Source organism: Emydura macquarii, unplaced genomic scaffold, assembly GCF_026122565.2.
Source record: "Emydura macquarii macquarii isolate MOO-44397 ecotype Brisbane River unplaced genomic scaffold, CSIRO-AGI_Emac_v2 contig_1253, whole genome shotgun sequence".
Lineage (NCBI taxonomy): Eukaryota > Metazoa > Chordata > Testudines > Chelidae > Emydura > Emydura macquarii.
Genome location: NW_027131390.1, coordinates 60,319,008 through 60,339,548, shown reverse-complemented (window position 1 = coordinate 60,339,548; position 20,541 = coordinate 60,319,008). Strand labels below are relative to the sequence as shown.

The 20,541-nt window shown below is 42.9% G+C and overlaps 1 protein-coding gene across 1 annotated transcript in view; it reads right to left on the bottom strand.

Annotated features, from left to right (window-relative positions):
- Positions 1-16,202, bottom strand: part of STK17B (serine/threonine kinase 17b) — a 31,447-nt gene extending 15,245 nt beyond the window's left edge. Inside the window, exons 1-3 of the mRNA XM_067549839.1 lie at positions 16,137-16,202; positions 11,177-11,343; positions 6,714-6,926 (exon numbers count right to left, since the gene is read on the bottom strand). Coding sequence (XP_067405940.1) covers positions 6,714-6,926; positions 11,177-11,298 — 335 coding nt within the window. The 5' untranslated portion in view covers positions 11,299-11,343; positions 16,137-16,202. The remainder of the gene's footprint in view (positions 1-6,713; positions 6,927-11,176; positions 11,344-16,136) is intronic.
- Positions 16,203-20,541: the final 4,339 nt, after the last annotated feature.

Genomic DNA, 20,541 nt, shown 5'->3' with positions numbered 1-20,541 from the left:
ATCAGCCACCATTTTCAGACATGGGTACTCAATGTTAGGCCCCTAAATAAATAGCTGGATTTTCAGAGGTGCCAAGCAACCAGACTATCTAATGGGAGTGGCTGTTTAGCACCTCCAAGAACCAGGCCACTAATTTTAAGTAGCAAAATTTAAAAACATTGGCTTTAAAGCTGATAACCAAAATTTGAAAAAGACACTGACCAGCTTGCTCACCTTGTGCCTGATGGCAGCACTAAGCACTTAACACCAACTATAGTCAATAGGAGCTGCAAGTGCCCAGCACTTCTGAAAGTCAAGAACAAGGTGTCAAGTGTGTTACTCAAGAAAACTGGCTACTTTTTAAAATTTGGCTGTATGTAACTTGTTCGTCTTTCTTTGAGCAATAAGAGCACACATGGAGCATGCTAATAAAGCCAGACCCCTTACATGGGATCTGTGTACATTCTTTCTTGCTGGTCTGACATTACAGAGACTGTTCTTCTACAAAAATGGTTATGAAAAAACCTACCTTTCACAGATGCTAGTTGAATTTGACCTAATATGATTACACAGAAGATTTTACAAAACCTGATGACCGATATAAATATCCATTTTGTGTATTTTAAGTTGTATTTTTAAACAAAAAAATTGCTTCTACAGTGTTTGCAACATTGAATGCATGAAAACCTGAAAATAAAATTAATCAGAATCTGAGACAAAAGTGGAACTGACTAATTTTCAGACAAACTGACAAAAATGAGCTACTTCTCTTAGCTAGATAGGATGTGGCCAAAACATAGTGCAATCTGATAAAAGCACGAAGCACAGGAAGATGGGGGAAAGATGAGCAACCCTCTCTTAAATATGACTCATCTTGTGCAGTAACTGAGGTTCTTTGAGATTGTGTCTCCCTGTGGGTGCTCCACTTTAGGTGTCAGTGCGTCTTTGATCGGAGATTTTTGCTAGCAGTGCTTGTCCAGGTCGCACATGTGCCATACTGGTCTCGCAGGACCACTGGTGCCCTTTTTGGTGCACACAACCCGGCCCCCCCTTGGTTACTTCTCTACTGTGGAGTGCTAATATTTGACTCCAAAATAAAGGGGAGGAGGGCGGGTAGTGGAGCATCCACAGGGGAACACATCTCGAAGAACCTCAGTTACTGCACAAGGTGAGCAACCCTCTCTCCTTCGAGTAATGTCCCCATGGGTACTCCATTTTAGGTGACTCTCAAGCAGTACCCTTAGATGGCTGGAGGGACATCGAAGTTGAGAGGTGGTATGGAGGAGAGTACTGAAAAACCAAAGGCTGCATCTGATTGTGTCAATCGCATAATGTTTAAGTGAAAGTGTGGGCTGAGATTCAAGTGGCTGCTTTGCAAATTCCTACTATTGGTACATTCCTCAGGAAGGCTGTGGATGTAGACACAGCCTTTGTGGAGCGTGTTTTAATCATCTGAGGTGGTAGGATACATGCTTGTTCGTAGCATGTGTGGATACAGCTGAAATCCATTTGAGAGCCTTTGTGTGGATACGGCTTTTCTTTTGCAATGATCTGCAATTGATACATACAGATTGGGCAATGTTCTAAATAGCTTTGTTTTATCTAGATAGAACGCTATAGACTGTCTCACATTCAAGGTGTGAAGAAGTTCTACCAGTGGACTGGCGTGTGGTTTTGGGTAAAAGGTGGGTAAATGAATAAGTTGATTTAGATGGAAAGGTGACGTGACCTTGAGTATGAATTTTGGGTGAGGCCTAAGGGTCACTGTCTTTGTGGAGTATTGTGTACGGTGGATGAGCCATGAGTGCTCAGAGTTCCCCTACACATCTTGCCGATGTTATGGTCACTAAAAATGATACTTTCATCAACAAGAGTATTAAAGAACAGGTGGCTAGTGGTTCAAATGGGGGTTTAATGATGGTTTTTAGGATTAGATTGAGGTCCTATGGTGGTGTGGGAGGACAAATGTCGGGTAAGAGTTCTGAATGCCAGACATGAAGCGCTTCATGATTGGATGTGTGAAGACTATCATCAACATGGTTGTGGAAGGTGTGGCAAACGGCCAACTTCACCCTAGTGGGTCTCGCACTTTTGCCTCTCAGAGTGGGCCAGGGTGTCGCCAATTATCCCGTCTCCCCAAGGAACGGGGTAGGGACCTGAGCCCGCCCACTCCTCTGGGTCCCAGCCCAGGGGCCCTATGAGTAGCAGTTATGTGCTGCTGGCATCGTATTCGCAGCTGCAGTCTTTTCCCCGGGCTAATTTCCCCCCTCTGTCCTTCTGACTTCTTGAGCCTGTTACCTTCCTCAGCACTCCTTCCTGCTCCTTCACACAACTCTGCACTCCTACTTCTCCAGCTTGCGTTCTGTCTGGAGCAGAGGGTTTTTATCAAGCACCTGGCTGGGCCTTAATTGGCCTCAGCTGCTCCTAATTGCCCCCTCATGACTTCTAGCTAGTCTGCAGGGAACAGAGCTCTGAGCATTCTGGGGCTTACATGCCTCCCTTCGAGCACTCTCCTACTGCTCTCTGCCCTTGCTATATCACAAAGGTTACAAGAGATGCCAGGTGTACTTTAAGAAAACTAACTGATAAGCCTGTTTTCTTCAGGGTGAGAAGGTATTCAAGTATGGCTATTATTGGTGCGGATACGGCTGGGATCTGCCTCTGTTGACACCAGGAGGCGAATCTGCGCCATTTTTGGAGGTAGGTCTTTCTGGTAGACTGTTTTCTGCTGTTTAGTAATACGTATTTAACGGGTTGTGAACATTCTAGTTCTGCTTGTTGAAACCAAATAGGAACCAAGCTGTTAGATGTAACTTCCTCAGATCTGAGTGAAGGATGCGTCCCTTGTCCTGGGATAGCAGATCCTCGAGGAGAGGTAGAGAGATTGGTGTGCGGGCTGACATCTGCGTCAGATAAGTGAACCATACTTGTCTTGGCCACGCTGGGGCGCAATCATTATTACCCTCACTTTGTCCGGCCTTATTTTGCATAGGGTCTTGTTTATTAGAGGGATGGGTGCAAATATGTAAAGGAGCTCCCTGCTGCAACTGAGGAAGAATGCATCCCCTCTTGACCCCCTTCCTAGCCCACTTTTGAACAAAACTGGGGACATTTGTGGTTGTGGGTCGCGGGGAACAGATCTATTATGGGGCAATCCCATTGTTGAAAAATGTTTTCCAGGACTTCGCTGTGAAGCTTCCACTCGTGGTTGGTGGTGAACCTCCTACTGAGGATATCCGCAGTGATGTTATGGATTCCATGTAAGTAAGTCACTGAAACGTTGATATAGTGGTGTATACACCAATTCCATTTATCACTTCTGTGCAAAGGGAGTTGGATCTCACTCCTCCCTGTCGATTGATGTAAAACATGCACATGTCTGTCATTTTAATGGATTTGTTCACTATGATGATAGGTAAGAAATGGAGACAAGCACTGCAAATTGCACATAACTCCAGTAGATTTATATGTAGTACCGTTTTGTGTGTGGATCATTTTCCCTGGACTGTTTGGTTCCAGCCTATGAGGATGCATCCATGGTTATCATAATTGAGGGTGTTTCTTGTGTGAATGGAACACCCGATGTTAGATTGCAAGGATGTGTCCACCAAATCAATGATCGTGTAATCTTGTTCGGCATTGTTACTTTCTTATGTAGTGAATGTCTGAGGTCTGTACACTGTTGAGCGCCATAGTTGCAGGGTCTGCATATGAAGTCGTGCATGTTGTACTACAAAGGTAGTTGCCACCATATGTCCTACCATCTGAAGGCAAGTGCGAACAGTTACGGTTGGACTGTTTTGTATTGCGTCTTGCAGGTTCATTATAGTGTCGAATCTGTGTCTCAGTAGGGATGCTCTGGCTGTAAGGGAGTCTAGGTGTACCCCTATCAATTCTATTTGTTGAACAGGTTTTATGGTGGATTTCTTGATGTTTATCAACAGCCCAAGCTTTTGAAAGAACGAGATTGTAAGTTGTACCACTTGCCTGGCCTGTAACTGGCTGTAACTGGTTGAAAGTCATCAGCAGTGGTGGGTGGAGGAGTGATTATGGCCTCATCTGGCAAGGACGACGAACTGTGAGGGGGTGATGTTGTTTCCCTCTGTATGCTCCCCTCCATGACCTCTGATGGCACAGGCTCAGTTGCTGTTGGGGCAAATTTAGATGGTGACCTGGATCTATGCCTATGGGAGGTGGAAGGCCTGCTGCAGGAAGCAGAATAAAAGGACCACGTGTCCCATCTCAGCCACTTCATATGGTAAGGTGCGGGTTGAGCAAGCCATGGGGGCCCAAACCATCGGTGTGGTGGCATTTTGGAGCGTGGATGTCATTTGACAAGCTGCCCCTTAGGAGAGGATAGCTGAAAGGAGAATATTGCCTCCTCTCCGTCATAGTCCTCATCGCTTGAGAAAAATAGGGGCGAGATGGGCACATTCTGAGAAAAATGAACAGGAGAGGTATCCATGCCACACAGTGGAGATATGGGAGAGGATGTTAGAAATTTCTCATCACGTTCATGATGCCCGCGCTTCTCCGTAGGTTTCCTCGGCACTGGTGTGGTCAGTGCCGGGATCATCTCGATGCCAAAGGTTGGTTCAGAAGAGGTTGTCGGTGCCGTCACGAGATCCCGCAGTTGTCAGTGTTGTGACACTGGTCAGCACAGAGATTTCTGACAGTGCCAATGTCAGGACGGTTTTCATCATTTTGTGGACCGTTAGGTGCGACAGTGCTGTGTTAGGGTGGAGGTGCCCTGATTTATCCTTCTGCTCCATGCCAGACCAAGAGGACTCTTTAGGCACTGTGCTCGATAATGTACCCGAGGAACCTGTAGCCTCTTTGGTATTTAGTCATTTAGCCACCAGGGTTGATGATTTTCTTTTCTTGTGCTCGGTGCCAGGTGGGGTCAAGTGCCTTTTCCCGCTCATCTTATGTTGTGAGATCTGTTTTTCCTCAGCAGGGTCAGAGGCAGGTCTAAGAGATCTCTCCATTAGAATTAGCTTCAGCAGCGGTCTCTGTCCTGCCTGGCTCTAGACTTCAGATTTTTGCAGTGGTGACATTTCTGAGATATATATCCCTCTCCCAGGCATCTGATGCATTCAGCATGCCAGTCAGACACTGGCTTTGCATCCCTGCATGAGAAGCAGCATTTGAAGCCAGGAGAGCCCGGCATGATACAGGTATCTGTAAGGAAAAACTAACTATCCTAAGGGTAAGTGTAAAGATTTTTTTTAAAAACAGGTAACTAGGGTAAAAACTGACTAAATGCCTACAAACAACTAACTAGAAGGATATTTTGGACGAGCTGTGAAGAACTGCTGGAGGCTCCATTTTCATTTCTCCTCCAACCTGATCCCCTAAAAAAGGGAGTTATCTTCAAAATCTACTTGGATTAATTTAAAAACACTATATATTAAGCAACAGTGATCCCCCCCATGTTAACACTGTCACTCAAGTGTTAATTTTTGCATTTCCTGACTGCAATTAAGTGTACATGTTTATTAATCCAATTATATGCATTTATTTTTGAGCTCTTAGTACAGCACTAGTATATGTATTGTTCAATTTTCTTGATTTATGTCATTATAACATTAATTTTATTGTTTCTGCAACATTTATCTTGTATTATTTATAATTGATTATGATGATAAATGATGTCATTTACAAAAGGCAAAAGCATGTAAATTAACTATGTTAGTTTCAATACATCTTTTGACCTGAATATAAATCATACCTGGAAAATGCAACTGTCAACAAAAAAGGAGCATAAGAGGGCAATATTAAGTACACTATAAATGCACTCATATGTTGTTCTCCTGGTTGCTTATGGTCGACTGATTCAAACAATGGATGTTAACAAATTATTATAAATACTGACATTGATGTAAGGCATGGTTTCTCAACTTGTGGTACGTGTACCCCTGAAGGTACTATGGGAAAAACAGAGTGAAGGGGAGGCAGGTAGCAGCTGCTGACTTCTGGGGAAGACGGGCGGCAGTCCTCCACTTCCCACCCAGTCACAGCTCCCAAGTGGGAGTCCGGTGGCAGCCTCCCGCGTCTCACAAGCTGGGCATGCAGCTGGGTGGCAGCCACCCGCTTCAAGCTGAGGGAGAGCCTCCAGCGCCCCGGCTTGAAGACGGGCAGCAGCCGCCTGCCCACATCCCTGGATCCCAGCCGGCACGGAAACCTCCTCTGCCCCAGCTCGGATTGGGTGACAGTTGCCCACCTCCTGGGCTGGCAGCTGGGTGGCAGCCTCCCTCCCTGGCTCAAAGCCCAGTGCCCAGAAAACCTGTCAATTTCACTGCTCTAGATGAGTGGTGAAACCGACAACTATGACGGCCCCAGATTTCACCAGTTACCCTCTTTTCCTTTCTCTCTCTCTCGCCCCTTCCTCCTCTCAAATCTATGGCAAAAAATTTGGCGCGGTGCTATATATTCCCCAGCATTGGCATGCTGCTCAAAGCCTCCTAGCTTTGGCCAACATCACCTCTAGTCCAGGTACACACTTGAGTTGTGCACCCCTGGTGTAAAGGTGGTAACCCTATCCACACTAGATCTGACATCTGTCATAACACAGACTTATACACTCAGCCCTTCTTCCAACATACGACTCATATTAGTCTGTAAATATAAAATCCTGTGGAAAATTGAGTGTTGGGGTACTTATTAAAATTTTCAGAAGTTAGGAGGTACTTGCTACTTAAAGGTTGAGAAACATTGATGTAAGGCATACTTACTATTCCAACACTAAGATGATTTCATTTGTCGTTTCATAGACTTCATGGAGATTAACTATATGAGGACTAGACTTTGTTAATTCAAGCACAGCAATTTCATGTAAAATTTCTGCTTTGCAGTCCTGTCCTCTTCTCCTCTTCTTTAGAAATTTAGCAGCGTATTCTTGGCCTGTGGATTTAGCTATACATTTTCTAACCACAGCACATCTTCCTCTGCAAAAAGAGGGGAAAAGCTTAAGATTTCTTTAGTGAAAATTAATGACAATGTTACACTGAAGCCCAGATAAGGGCAATTCATAAATGCTTAAGATAAACAGTTGTTTACAGTGGTATTGTAGCTACATTGATCCAGGATATGAAAGCAACAAGGCAGGTGAGCAAATATTTTTTATTGGGCCTACTTCTGCTGGTGAAAGAGATAAGCTTTCAAACTCTACAAAGCTCTTTTTCAGGTCTTGAAAATAAATGTTAATATTTTTCTAATACATTATTCTCCAAAAAGAAAAAGCTGCTTCACAAAAGCAGTTAGGCAACACCTATATAGTGTGAGCCACAAGACCAAATGACAGGAATCTGCATTTCTTCAATGTTTATGGATTAAAATATTCTCATAGGGGGGAAAATTGGTAATACAACATTTAACCAAGAATGAAAAATGAAGGCTCATCTGAAGGTTGCAGGAATGAACAAAAATTATTTTTTTTCCATGTAAACAACTGTTGTTACTACATGGATGTTATACAATCATGAACAAGAACGGAGGTAGTCCACAAGAGAATCTCTACCTGAGGATGGACCACATCTCAATAGTTTCAGAACCCTGCTCTAATGTACTGTTGCTGGATGAAGGGTAGGGAAATACAGTAGTTTCTTACAAACAAACATTTCAATAAATCAACATTATCATTTCAGCAAACATCAATATACTAAAATTACAATAAGATTAGAAATCACTTCAATCTATTAAGGTGCTTACAATGCCCATTTCAAGTTAGCTAAAAAAATTAAATTTGCACATAAACATTTTGCACATGTAGGGCATAAGATGCCAAGATCTCAAAGTGCTGCACAGACTTTAGGTTCACTCCCATTCCTGTGACACAGCTTAATAGTTATAAAAAAATTCCTCCATTTGTCATGCTTATTTTTAGACAATTTACTTCTAATTTAGGATTAAGTAGTTTGTGGAGATTACAGTTAGCCTTCCTTGAATTACATTAAGAAGGTTTCACTAAAAGTGTGCCTTCTCTAGAAGAAGCTCCTATTAAGTGTAGGAGATTTTCAAGGCCCACAAATTCTCTCCATAAACAATTCTCAATATTGCAAACAAAAGCTTCATCGTTTGTGCATTTTCCTAAAAATCAATTCTTACATGTTTTGGTTGTCTATTTTAAAAACAAACTGGAAAGCTGAGTTACAATATGAACTTTTAGATGGTTAACCTCAGGCATGGAAAAGCAAGAGACTTGCCCAGATTCGCACAGCAAGTCAGTGATAAAGCCAGAAATACAATCCAGAAATCTTGTCACTCAATCCTATTTTTTAGTTGCTAGACATCACTCTCCTTTCTTGATTATAGTAAGAAGACAAAGCATTCTGTTTCATTTCCTTGCCCACTGTTCAAGTATAGAAGCAAAAATGTGTTTTGGTAAAGATATGTTTTTAGAAGAAAGCCACATACTGTTTTTAAAAACCAAGCTGACTTTTAAAAAAAAAATCAGGGGAAAAAATGTACTCCCTAAGCCAAGTTAAAACTCCTGAAAAAGCAAGGTTTATGATCACATGGCTGACATTTCTAATCGTGCCTAGTTCCACAATTATGAAATATTTTCAGAATTAGATAAAGAATAGCATAGACTTCTAAGAACTTGAGACATAAAATTAATAATTTCAACTGGTGTACATAAAACTCTAGAAATGTTCTTCATATTTACAAAGATCATAATACTGTAAATTTTCAGAGTCCTGTCCATTTGTTCATATACATCACTGAGTGTGTGCAGATGCCTTTCCACATATAAATTCTATCACCTATGCACACAAAAGATAATGCTTAAAAAGATTACACACAAAATTGGATTCTGGATTGAGGCCCTCATCAAAATCTGAGTCAAACTCACTACGCACACAAAAATATGCCCATTTGCAGGTAATATAGTACCTATTGCAGGGGGTTGGACTAGATGACCTCCTGAGGTCCTTCCAACCCTGTCTTCTATGATTCTATTAAATACACCTTCCAATTTGTATAAAATCTGACGAATTATGAAATGGGGTAAAATTCCACAATTTTCTAGCATTTAATGATAAAAATATTGACTAAATACTTCCTCACTATCTTGCAACAGACAAAATAGTTATTTCACTAAGAATAAAACATTGCTTTAAAAAAAACAAAATCACACAGAATGCAGAAACAGATAGAGGTACACATCACGTAAAAGTTAACCACTGAATTAGTTAAAAGAAAGAGAGGATTGTTCTTAACCGGAGATGCACACGCTCTCTTATGACAAATAACTTGAAATGGTTAACTGCTTTCCCAACTGTGAAAATGCTTTGCAGTAATCTGTTGCTAAACATGAATCATCTGAATTCTATAACACAATGAAATTTGAAGATACCCCCCCACAAAAACAAAAAAGTTTGCATTTTATTTGTCTCACTTTTCCCACTACAAACAAGTTAAATTTTAAAAAGAGGAACCATTTAAGTTTCATATGAACAATCCTGCTAATTTCCTGAACATCTTCCTTCCACTTAGAGTGAACACTAGTTTTGAAATCCGTGATAGTATCTCTTCATGAGATACTTTAATTAGTAATTATTCATGTATTGCTTTTTATTTGTAATGCACCACATTTAAATTTGTGCTAATTATTATGATAAAAAGCTGTAAGATGAGTTAAGACTGAAACAACTTATTAGTAAATTCAAGGAAAGATACTTTCTGATAAAAAAAGATCAGTAGAAAGGCAAGAAATTCATTACATTTTGACAGTGAGACAGAAATGAATAGTTAAGGCCATCCCTGGTAAACCCCACCATGCACACATGGCATGCAGAGATACATTTAATGAAGTTTTATAAGATCTATATGAATGTACTCTGTCACATTTGCCATGTGAGGTATAAACATTTTGTTAAAGGCTTCCCGCTGAATATGCCATTTCTTCACTGTCCCCACTTAATACCCTTGTCATGTGCAAGGAATAGTGAAACCTTCTCCATCTCATCTTCCCACTCCAATCTGTCTAAAACATGACTACTGGGATCACACTCTTCCTCTGCTCCCATCACATCATCCTATCCTTAGAATCCTGTCATTAGCTATGGGGCCCTTACCACAACAAATTCAAGCACTTCCTCTCCTACAAGACACACTATATCTCCATTCTTATTTCCAAATATTTACCTTTCTTTTCTCCATACTCCTCCTTTTGTGTCCTTCCTATACTTGGCTTTGTGCCTCAAACCATACTGCTCCAGCTACCAGAACAGACCTGTCAGCTACCAAGCTGTCCCTCCTTACTCTTTAAAATAAATTTCTTCAAATAATCTATATACCAGCACTTCCCCAGAGTGTGGGAAGAAAACTAGCAGGGGATGGAGGAGAAGAGGGGCAAACAGGCCTCTCCCTTTGTTCTCCAGATTTTCAGCTTTCATTAAAAAAAAAAAAAAAAAGGAATAGGTCTCTAGATGTTGCAATTACAAAGAAAACTTGGAAAATATGTCTAGAGTAACTACTGAAATTATGTTTGTCTGAGTTTCCAGAGTCTGAAACAAGATCACAGAGGTGTGAGCTATCTCATTTTAATTAGTACTAAGTTAGATGCTAATGCTGATAATTAAGAATATTGACATTTAAAGTATTTCACTAATACACAGCATGTATGAAAGAAGAGGAGGTATCACACAATGAAGATCTACACAATCTACCACAAGCAATCGTCTATCTTGAGTAGCCCTTTAACATTACCAAATGGTAGGGCTGAAGGCAGGATTTAGCTTTCAAAACTTAAGGAAATGCTGTCTTCCACCCTTCCTTAAAATTACTCCTCATACTGTCCATCTTTTGAATTTTGCCCTGTCTTATTTAGATTATAACCACTTCAGCATCTTGCTGAGATGTGTAAATAAGAAAAAAATCATGCTCCCTGATTCATATAAAAGATCCCTGTGCACACAGATCTACACTCTCTCATGTGGAAAGGCTGGCAAGTCATCTATCTGGCGTCTTCCCCAGGCCCTACAAAGACCTTACCATTTGTTTGGGGATATGGACAGGGAAGAAATGTACTTCATTTCCCTCACATACCCCACCTTGTGGAGTTTAATAGAAGGTAACACAGGCTAGGGCAGTATTATTCTTTCAACATATGCCCCTATACAGCAGGGATTTCCCCTTACATGTAAAGTTACATACCTTTTCCCCAAAAACACAACCAATAGAATGTTCTTACCTTCCTAGCTCTTTAGAGTCAAGCATGTAAAAATCGTGGAAATTATCCATCTTGATTTGTGTCTGAAGAGATGTGGACAACAAGCCTAAAAGGCTTTTGCTCTCTGACTTTCTTCTTGACATAATTAACACAAGGTCTTCTCCCCTCTGCTGGTTATCTGTTTTCACCTATCAAAGCAACATATGCATTTAAACATGACCAATATTACAAAAATCCCACTGCTACACAGCAGGAAAAGTTCTCTCATAAGACTGTCATCAAAAGCAGCTGATTTAACACCCTTGAAATATAAGTGGTTTTTCACATCTTTTAAAAAAAATGTTTTAACCAACAAGACTAAGGACTCTTATGAACTGAAGTCAAGGATAACAGGCTGAGTTATGGCCATATCAAAACTGTTTGTGACACATTTGTTAATAACGTCTAAAGGTCCCTCCTGTTCTTACCATGTCTATCAAAATACCAAAGAAAACAAGAGAGCACAGGAATATTTTGTATAGGAGTTTCATAAAAATAAGTTCTCATTGTTAAGAGCTGTGGTATTCGTTTAATATACACTACAGGAAACCTGTGAATAAATTTGCACACATTCCCCAGGCTTCTGAGTTACTAACTATGTCCTTATGTGAGGTAATGGATATGCATGTAATATCTCAGCTCTTATCTTTGTAAACTACACAAATTTATTAAGATATACCCTTCTACATTATTTCCATTAGCTGCCTATTAAACAGCAGATTGTAACCCAGTACTGCAGTTTTCATAGCCTGTGTTTGTTTGGGCCAAAGCTACATTCAAAGTCATCTCTTTGGGCCTTGTCCCGCACTTCCATACTACCTGCCTTAGAAATCTCACCATCCTGGTACCTCCCAGTCATGTCAATACTCAGTAGGGAATTTCTTATCACAATTCCCCGGGGGGGAAAATGGATGATACCACCGTTTGGAAGGTTGGAAACAGGAGTCTTTATAGTGCTCTCTATGATCCCTGATCCATTCCCTGAAAGGGAAAAGGCAAAGAAAGCCATCAGGCTGATCCTGGCCCAATTCCAGATCAGAGCACTGATCGAGAAGGCTTCCAATGGTAAGAATAATCCGCTTGAATAAGCAAAAAGCTGAAAGGGGTAAGACATTTCCTGGAAAACCAGGTCGTGTTCAGGGGGAAATTCAAACTTCTCCAGTAAGATTTATGTAGCTAAGGAAATGGGTTTATCCGCAAAGTTTCCAGGAAAGAAATTGGAAAAAAGGAAAAGAAGAAATCATCTGCCACCTGCATTACTCTTCTTTCCAAGCCCCAGAGATTTGCTTTTGCACTTCAATACACAAATCCAGAAGTGCTGGAACATTAGGGCTATGCTCTCAAGGGCTGCCCTTCCATTAGGACTGACACACCTTTGACGCCAAGCTTTTATGCTCTGCCATATCCAATCTCCACCAATTCACAGTGACCAGCACCTTAGATTTGCCCCCAGCCAAGGAGGCCAACAACTATGCTAGAAACTTTGCCAGACTTTTTAACCTGAGGGTCAGAGCTAAGGCTGGTCTTCCAGAATGTACAGAGACCTTAATTTCAGACCTGGAAGTTTTAGCCACAAATGCTTCCTGCAATAGCATAGGTTGGAAGAGATTCTGATGCTCCTTTCTGGTCCCAGGGTAAAAGGTGTTGCATATGAAACAATAAGAAATCAGATGACCTTCCCTCACGCTGACCCAAGCAGGCCAGATGATGCATAGGTGCATCCAAAGCAGGAAAAAACAGCAGGATAAGAGGCACATTTAAAACTCTGGTTTCTCTGTCTCCGGTTCCAATGTACCAGAACCAAGTACCCATGCCAAGGCACTAAAACCCTTAGACAAACAAACAAAACAAAAAACAAAGAAATACACAGAACTAGCTAACTAAAACCTAATTAAACTAAGGCAGAAGCATTACTGGGAACAATCCATTATGGCAAACCTGGGTCCATGAACCTGCTACAGTTTCTGGTTTCTTTGATACTGCAGTTGGAAGAAACAGAGGCAGCTAGCTCTTAACCCCTCCTTCCCTTATTTATAGCCCCATCCTTCAAACAGTCTTTCCTAAGTTTTGAACACTGAAACATTCAGCATATTTCAGGAGAAAATATGTTGTCAGTGTGTTCTAAACCATGTGAAGCATTATAAATTCATGCAGTAGTAAGAGTCTTTTACATAGAAACTGTTTACAATGACAAACTATGCTACTCTGAACATTTTTAAGTTTGTTTTTTAATAGCTGCAACAAAAATTTAAGATGAACATGTAAGTCCTGATACTGCAATTGAATCTGCATAGACCCTTGGCACCTGAGTGGAGTACCAATGAAGGCAAAAGGGGTCAGCCACATGGATCCAATTGCAGAACACAGGCTTTACCTTAAATTTAGAAGACTTTTATACAGACATCAAGGTTATTGAAATGCGGGCATACAAGATATTCAGGCTGCACTAAAGGAGTAAGTGTCAGTTACTGCTTGCTGAAGGATACAGCCTGGAAGGCATTAATTCACACAGTTATGCCAAAGTCTCAGAACAGTAAGTAGTGATCTTTCATATATGTGGTGAGGGTGATGCAAGATCTGAACACAACAGGGTTACTTAAGGATAATAGCAAGCAAACAAAAAATATATAGTAAAGTTAAAACATTTGCATTTTAACTGTTCAAAATAATCATCAATAGAAATTTATAAGAATGTATTTTTCAAAGCTCAATAGCATCAAGGGGAGTCCTGAAGGGGGTCTGTCCTGGTTCCAGTACTATTCAATATTTTCATTAATAACTCAGATAATGGGGTGGAAAGTATACTTAAAAAATTAGTGGATGACACCAAACTGGGAGGAGTTGCAAGCACTTTGCAGGGAAGGATTAGAATTCAAAATGATCTTAATAAACTGGAGAATTGATCTGCAGTCTACAAGATTAATTCAATGCAGATGTGTAAAGAATTACACTTAGGAAGGAAAACTCAAAGGCACAACTACAAAGTGGGGAATAACTGGCTAGGTGATAGTACTGCTGAAAAGGATCTGGGGGTCAGAGTGAATTACAAGCTGAATGAGACCCAACAATGATGCAGTTGCAAAAAAAATTTATTTTTATATATATTATATATATATATATCCATCCTGGGTGTATTAACTGGAGTATCATATGCAAGACACAGAAGGTAATTGTCCTGCTCTGTTCAGTACTGTTGAGGCCTCAGCTTGAATACAGTCTTGTTCTAGGGTCACTACACTTCAAGAAAGATGTGAACAAACTGGAGAGAGTCCAGAGGAAAGCAACAAAATGATAAAAAAATTAGAAAACCTGACCTCTGAGCATGCCAAACTGGTATGTTTGGTCTTGACAAAAGACTGAGTGTGAACCTAATGATAATCATCAATAGCTGTTCTCAATGTCCACTGAAGGTAGTACAAAAAGTAATGGGCTTCATCTACAGCAAGGGAGGTTTAGGTTACATATTAGGAAAGACTAACTATCAGGATAGTTTAGTACTGAAACAGGTTTCCAAAGGAAGTTGTAAAATCCCCATAACTGGAGTTTTTAAGAACAAGTTTGACAAACACCTCTGTGGGGAGGGCCAAGTATGCTTAAACCTGCTTCAGCATGGAGGGCTGAACTAGATAACATCAAGAGGTTCCTTCCAGCCTATGAATATATGATTAAACAACTTCAGTGTCAGCAGTTTATCACAAACTTCCAATGGGGTGGGGGAGAAAGGGAAACAACAACAAAAGAAATCTTCCATTGATACTCATGTCCGTAACAACTTCAATCCAGTTATCATTCATACATTATCTAACACATTCACAACAACAGTGTCAAATCACCAGTTCTCTAAATTTATATATTCTTAATGGAGCTACTTTGATTCATGTATTATTACCTATGAGAAACAACACTCATTAAATCAAGCTTGTGGATTCCTCAAAGAAGTCTGTGTCATGGTTTCAAAGTTTTGACAAGTTTTTTAATTTAAAAAAAAAAAAAAAAAAAAGCACACAATTTAGTCCACAAACAACATATTAAAGGACAACTTCAGAAGCTTGTTATAAACAAGCCTTTATTTACCCATCTTACTAATAGTAATTTAGATAATTAAAGTAAAATAATGTTGAAAACCTAATTTGTCACTACTTAGACTGCCTTTAATTTTAATAGTCCAAATAGAACAAAATGTAGTTTCACGTTTAGGTTCTTATTACTGCATTGTTTGGATTTGACAGGCCAGTAACTGAACAAAGTTAAAAACCCAGGAGCAGTTATTGGGTGGAGAGGACGGAAAAGAGAAAGCAACTCCTTCAACTTCCGCAAATAAGCTGGTTTGGGTAACCCCTCCGAAACACTGAAAATGAACAGCGCTGGCTGACACAGACGCAACTAGAGCGAATCTAACCCTTAACTCACCAGAAGCGGAGCGGACGGCGCCCCTCACTCACTCCCCAGCCTTGACAACGGCCTAGCCTAACGCGCCACCAGGGGCCGGCGCTCGTCACTTGCTCTGTCTCCGAGTCCGCTGCGGGCCCGGGGCGCGCTGCGGGACGGAGGAGGGCGAGGGGCCGAGTCGCACACCGAAAGGGCAGCGGGGGAAAAACAACCCGCCCCAGCTGCCGGTTGCTAAGTCGCCCCCCGCCAGCCACAGAGCCCACGGCAAGACTCCCCAGCACCCCCGGGCACACGCGGCGCATCTCGCCCGCCGCGGGGAGCTCTCTGCCGCCGGTTTTTCCGCCGGGCGACAGGGCTGGACGACGCTCCGGCTGTCCCCACCGCCACCCCACAGGGCCTCCCCCAGCTGCAGGACAAGGAATGTGCCACCCGAGTCGGTGGCGCTCGGGGAGATGCCCCGGGGGAGGAGAGAGGCGCCTCCTGCCCGTCTCGGCATGTCCCATCCGCAGCCCCGGCCGCGCAGTGACCGGGGTGGGGTCCCCCAGGCACTCACCACGAAGCGCCCTTCCAGTCCTCGCGCGCCCTCAAACAGACGGAGCCGCCCTCGCGCTGGGCTCTGCTCTGCGGAGCGCCCCAGCCGCCCAGTTCAGTTGGCGTTTGAAAAGCGCAACCTGGCGCCGGCGGATGCGGCTGCTGCGGCGCAGCACGGTGCCGGCCGCACAGTAACCACGCCCCCTCCGCCCTTGCATAGAGGGAGCCAGTCCGCGCCGGCTGTGGGCGGGCCGTCTCCCAGCGATTGGCAGGAACTTGACCCAATGAAAAAGCTCCATGGGAGTCGCTCACTTTCTCAGGGCCGGCCGGGCAGTGAGAGGGTCAGGGATTGGGAACGGGGGCTGAGGGGACGCCCTAGGAGCGAGGGAGGGGGTCGGGGGTCAACAATTGTAACCATGTAGAAGCAGCTCCGCGCCCCTGGCTGGCAGGTAGTGACCCGCCCCGCCCCGCGCCATCCCCCGCAGGTACAAAGATAAACTACACCCCGGCACCTCTGCGCACTAGGGGCCAAAGTCAGAGGTGACGCTGCCGGCATGTGACAGCGTCCTGGGCCAGGACGGAGGGTGGGAGGAAAGGCGAGGCTCAGACTGGAAAAACCACCAGCCGCTCCACGCAGGGAGGGGACTTGCCCTATTTTTAATCTGGCTGCAGGATGCTGCTGCTTCCACCTTGGGTTCAGCACTGTTCCGTCCCCCGACCCCCACACTTTGGCCCCCTCCACGTCTAGCGCATGCCTGCCCCCCTACCGCCTTACACCACCTCACCCGTGTGAGACTTACAGGGTCATGTCACCTCTCAGTTTAGCCCTACCCATTCAGGGAAACATCAAACCCTGGCAAGCACTCATCAGCCACAGGAAATCAGTAAAAACTACCAGCAAATGTAACTCTATTAACCTGCATCTTCAGGGAGACTCTCCCAAAGAAGCTGTAACATGACATCATGAACCCCAGTCACACCCTCAGAGAAAAGAGAATGGGGCAGCCAATTTAAAAACTGCAATTTTTCTTAAAGGCGTTTAAGACCGAAGGGCTGGATCCCTAACTCATATATCGAAGTAGCTCCAATGACTTAATGGCTGTTGATTGGGTCCAAAGTCTTTTAAAACTTTATCTGCCACTTCATTTCCCTACTCTCATAGAGGGAAACTGAAGACAGTGATTGCTATACATTCTTTCCTTTTAATTATTTACTTTTTGTATTGGGTACAGGTGTGCAAATAGCTGTGGACCACGCTTACAGAGCTTCTAGAGATAGGCAGAAGAGCTAGTAACGCCTCCCTCCATACTTGATATGAGTATAGTACTACATCCACTAAAATATTCTTCAAATACAAAATATATCCGACTTCAATCACAAATATCATAATTCCCTTGTCAATTAATCATTTTTAATCTTAATATTTTAATAAAGCTCAACAATATGTACACAAGTGGTAACTTTGGGGTCCTAGAACTTGGAAAGATTGAAAAATGACAATGTTATGGAAGAAATATTAGGTGGAGACTAGTCGGGGACCCCAAACAGTTCATAGCATACCAGTTGGAGGTCATATCATTTGCATCTTGGAAGGTCAAGTGTAGGCAAAATCATTCAGTATTGTGGACTGGAAAATATCTTACCTGATAAATTCCTTTCTGCAACCAGTGTCTCCCACAATTCTGCTACATATGGGCTATTCCCCTCCTGTCTGCAGTTTTCAGAGGCAATTCAAAGCTGTCGTACAGCCTGTGCTAGCCCCACCTTCTTATTCAGCCTACTATCAAATGATTAATTCCAAAGCTGTGTAAAAATTTATAGAAAATAATTAGTAACAATTCCAATGCTAACCAAATAACTATGTACAGTAAGTCCTTGTTTATATGGTAACTATCCAAATAAGATGCTAACACTCAGTTGGAGAGCCACCCAGAGTGGGTAGAATTCTGGGAGACGCTGCTAGCAGAAAGGAAATTACTGAGTAAGAATTTTTCCATTTTGCCGCCCAGAGTCCACCATAATTCTATTACATATGGTGAGTAGCAAGCAGTGGACAGGAATGGGGAGGGATAAGAGAACGACTAGAAAGTTTTTGGTTTTTTCCTGTCTTCAGGATTGCCCAGATGGCAAGGTTATTACTGGACCACCGCCTGCAAACCCGCCTGCCAAAGCAGGCCTCTGAAGGAAGACAGAAAATACCTTTATCAATTGCTATAAAGTGGATTAGTCGATGTCCAGGTCGCTGCTCTGCAGATATTTGTGATGGTCTTTTGGCATCTGAGGTTACCATAGATCTTGTGGAATGCACCTTGATTCCTTCTTGAACGGACACCCCAGGTGCCTTGTATAACTCAATGATACATAATTTGATCCATCTGGGCAGAGCTATCTTGAATACTCTACGGGCCAGACACCTTGGGTGAAAGGAAATGAACTCCTTGTGGATTATGTGTGCTCTATAAAACTTTAGTGCTCATCTGACATTCAAGGTGTACCATAGCTTCTCAGTTGCTGTGACTTTGGCTAGAATGAAGGGAGGATAATCTCCTGTGAGTGTTTGGCGTATCTACTTTCCACGGATGAAGCTTTGTGTCTCCTGGCTAGTGATCCACATGCCATGACCCTGCCAAAAAACCTCATAGCATCCATTGCAGTATCAGCCACAAATGCTGACGGTAGGGAGGTTTTCTTAAGTATAGACTTAAAATTGGGTTAGTCTCTTCCCTTAAGGGCTTTAAGGTCCTCCAGTCATGACACTGTGGCTAGAACAAAGCATGTGGCAGCTAGAGATGCTCTAAGGGTGGTTAAGGAAGCACCAAAGTCCCTTCTAAAGATTGCTTCAACCTTCCTATCCTTCGGGGAAAAAATCCCGTTTGGAGGGAATAACCATATCCTTTAGTAGAGTGGCTATGGCCGCATCGACCTTAAGCACATTTGAGAGAGCATTCTTTGGCTCTTGCAGCTTGTAGAATCTGAGAACATGCCTGTTAACGTGTTTACCCTGTCCAGGAGATTCCCACTCCTCCCTGATTACTTCCTCAAGGATGGGTGTAGGGGAATCACTGCCTCAGGAGAGCATTTGGAAGGGAGATATTTGCTTTGAGCTTGGATCTGGATTGTGGATACCTTTTTGCACATGGTTTCTAACTGTGTGGGGATGGAGGGGAACTTGTTGCATTTTGCCTGTATCCTGCTCAGAATCAGAGTCTGAATGCTTTCCTTCCTTGGTAGAGAAGGAAGTGTGAGTCAGAAGACAAATATCTTTTATTTTTTCTGTACTTTTTCTTACCCTTTGTATTTTTTTATAATTATTATTTTGCACAGAGCCTTGAACCCTCTAGAAATTTCTCTCTCAGAGTCCTCCCTTGTAGACTTCCCACTCCCCCAGGTTGGGAGATGGAGACTCTGCCAGAATTTCCTGACTCAAGATAGGAGGAAGGGGGCTGACTGTGAGCTGTGTCTCTTGTCAGAGCACATAGGACTCATTTCAGGAGTTGTGGTGGGACCAGCAGCTATGCTAGGATCTTATCCTTGTACCCTGAATTGCTGCAGGATCTACTCCCGGGGCTGGCTGAGTCAAGTCCTCCTCATCCTTAGAGCAGAAAAGGGAAAAGTTCTGTGTTTCTTGGTTTGGCTTTTCTGTGGTGGAGTCACAGCTTCTTGGGGTGGGGGGAGGATAAGGGTCCCAAACATGCCTGTCCGACTCACAGCTCCATGCCCGAGCAGTATTAGGGTGGGCTGGCTGAACAGGCAATGCATGATTTGCCCTCTGCAGAGCCTGTTAAAGCTGTCTCACAGATGAAGCATCTTTTAGGTTTATCCCAGTGCTTGTGCACCTGCTTTGACATTCCTGAAAGGGGTCAGAGGAGCTTGGCAGGGAGGTGCTGCAGCGGGGGCTCCAGGTGGCTTCAGCCATGTAATGCTAAATATCTGATTCACGGGTAGAGGAGAGAACAAAGGAGGCTGCTCCCTATGGTCATCAAAGGGAAAAAAAAGGCACAGGAAAGATCAGGAGCAAAGACAGCTGCCACTGACTGATGCCATAGAGGCAAAAGATCTGCAGCAGGTTGAAGAATGGGACATGGTTTTGAACTGCTTCCTGAAACTGTGAACAGGAGGGGAATAGCTCACACACAGCACAATTACTGGAGATGCGAGGCTGCAGAAATGCACATTGATTTCTGAGATATTGTATACAACACAGGATACAAAGGTCTGCAACATTCTCCTCCTTGTCTAGTTGTAAAGCAGTTTCTTGTCAGACAAGACATTTAATCCATAGCTAGCATGTGGGGACTGGGCCTAACCATATCAACACTAGTTGCATTTGATTATGGTTCTCTCACTGTGTTATAGTCTAAAGCAGCCATGTCACTGAAGAGTCACAGTCACAAGAATTTCTCAGTAGTCCCTGACAATTTTTTCTA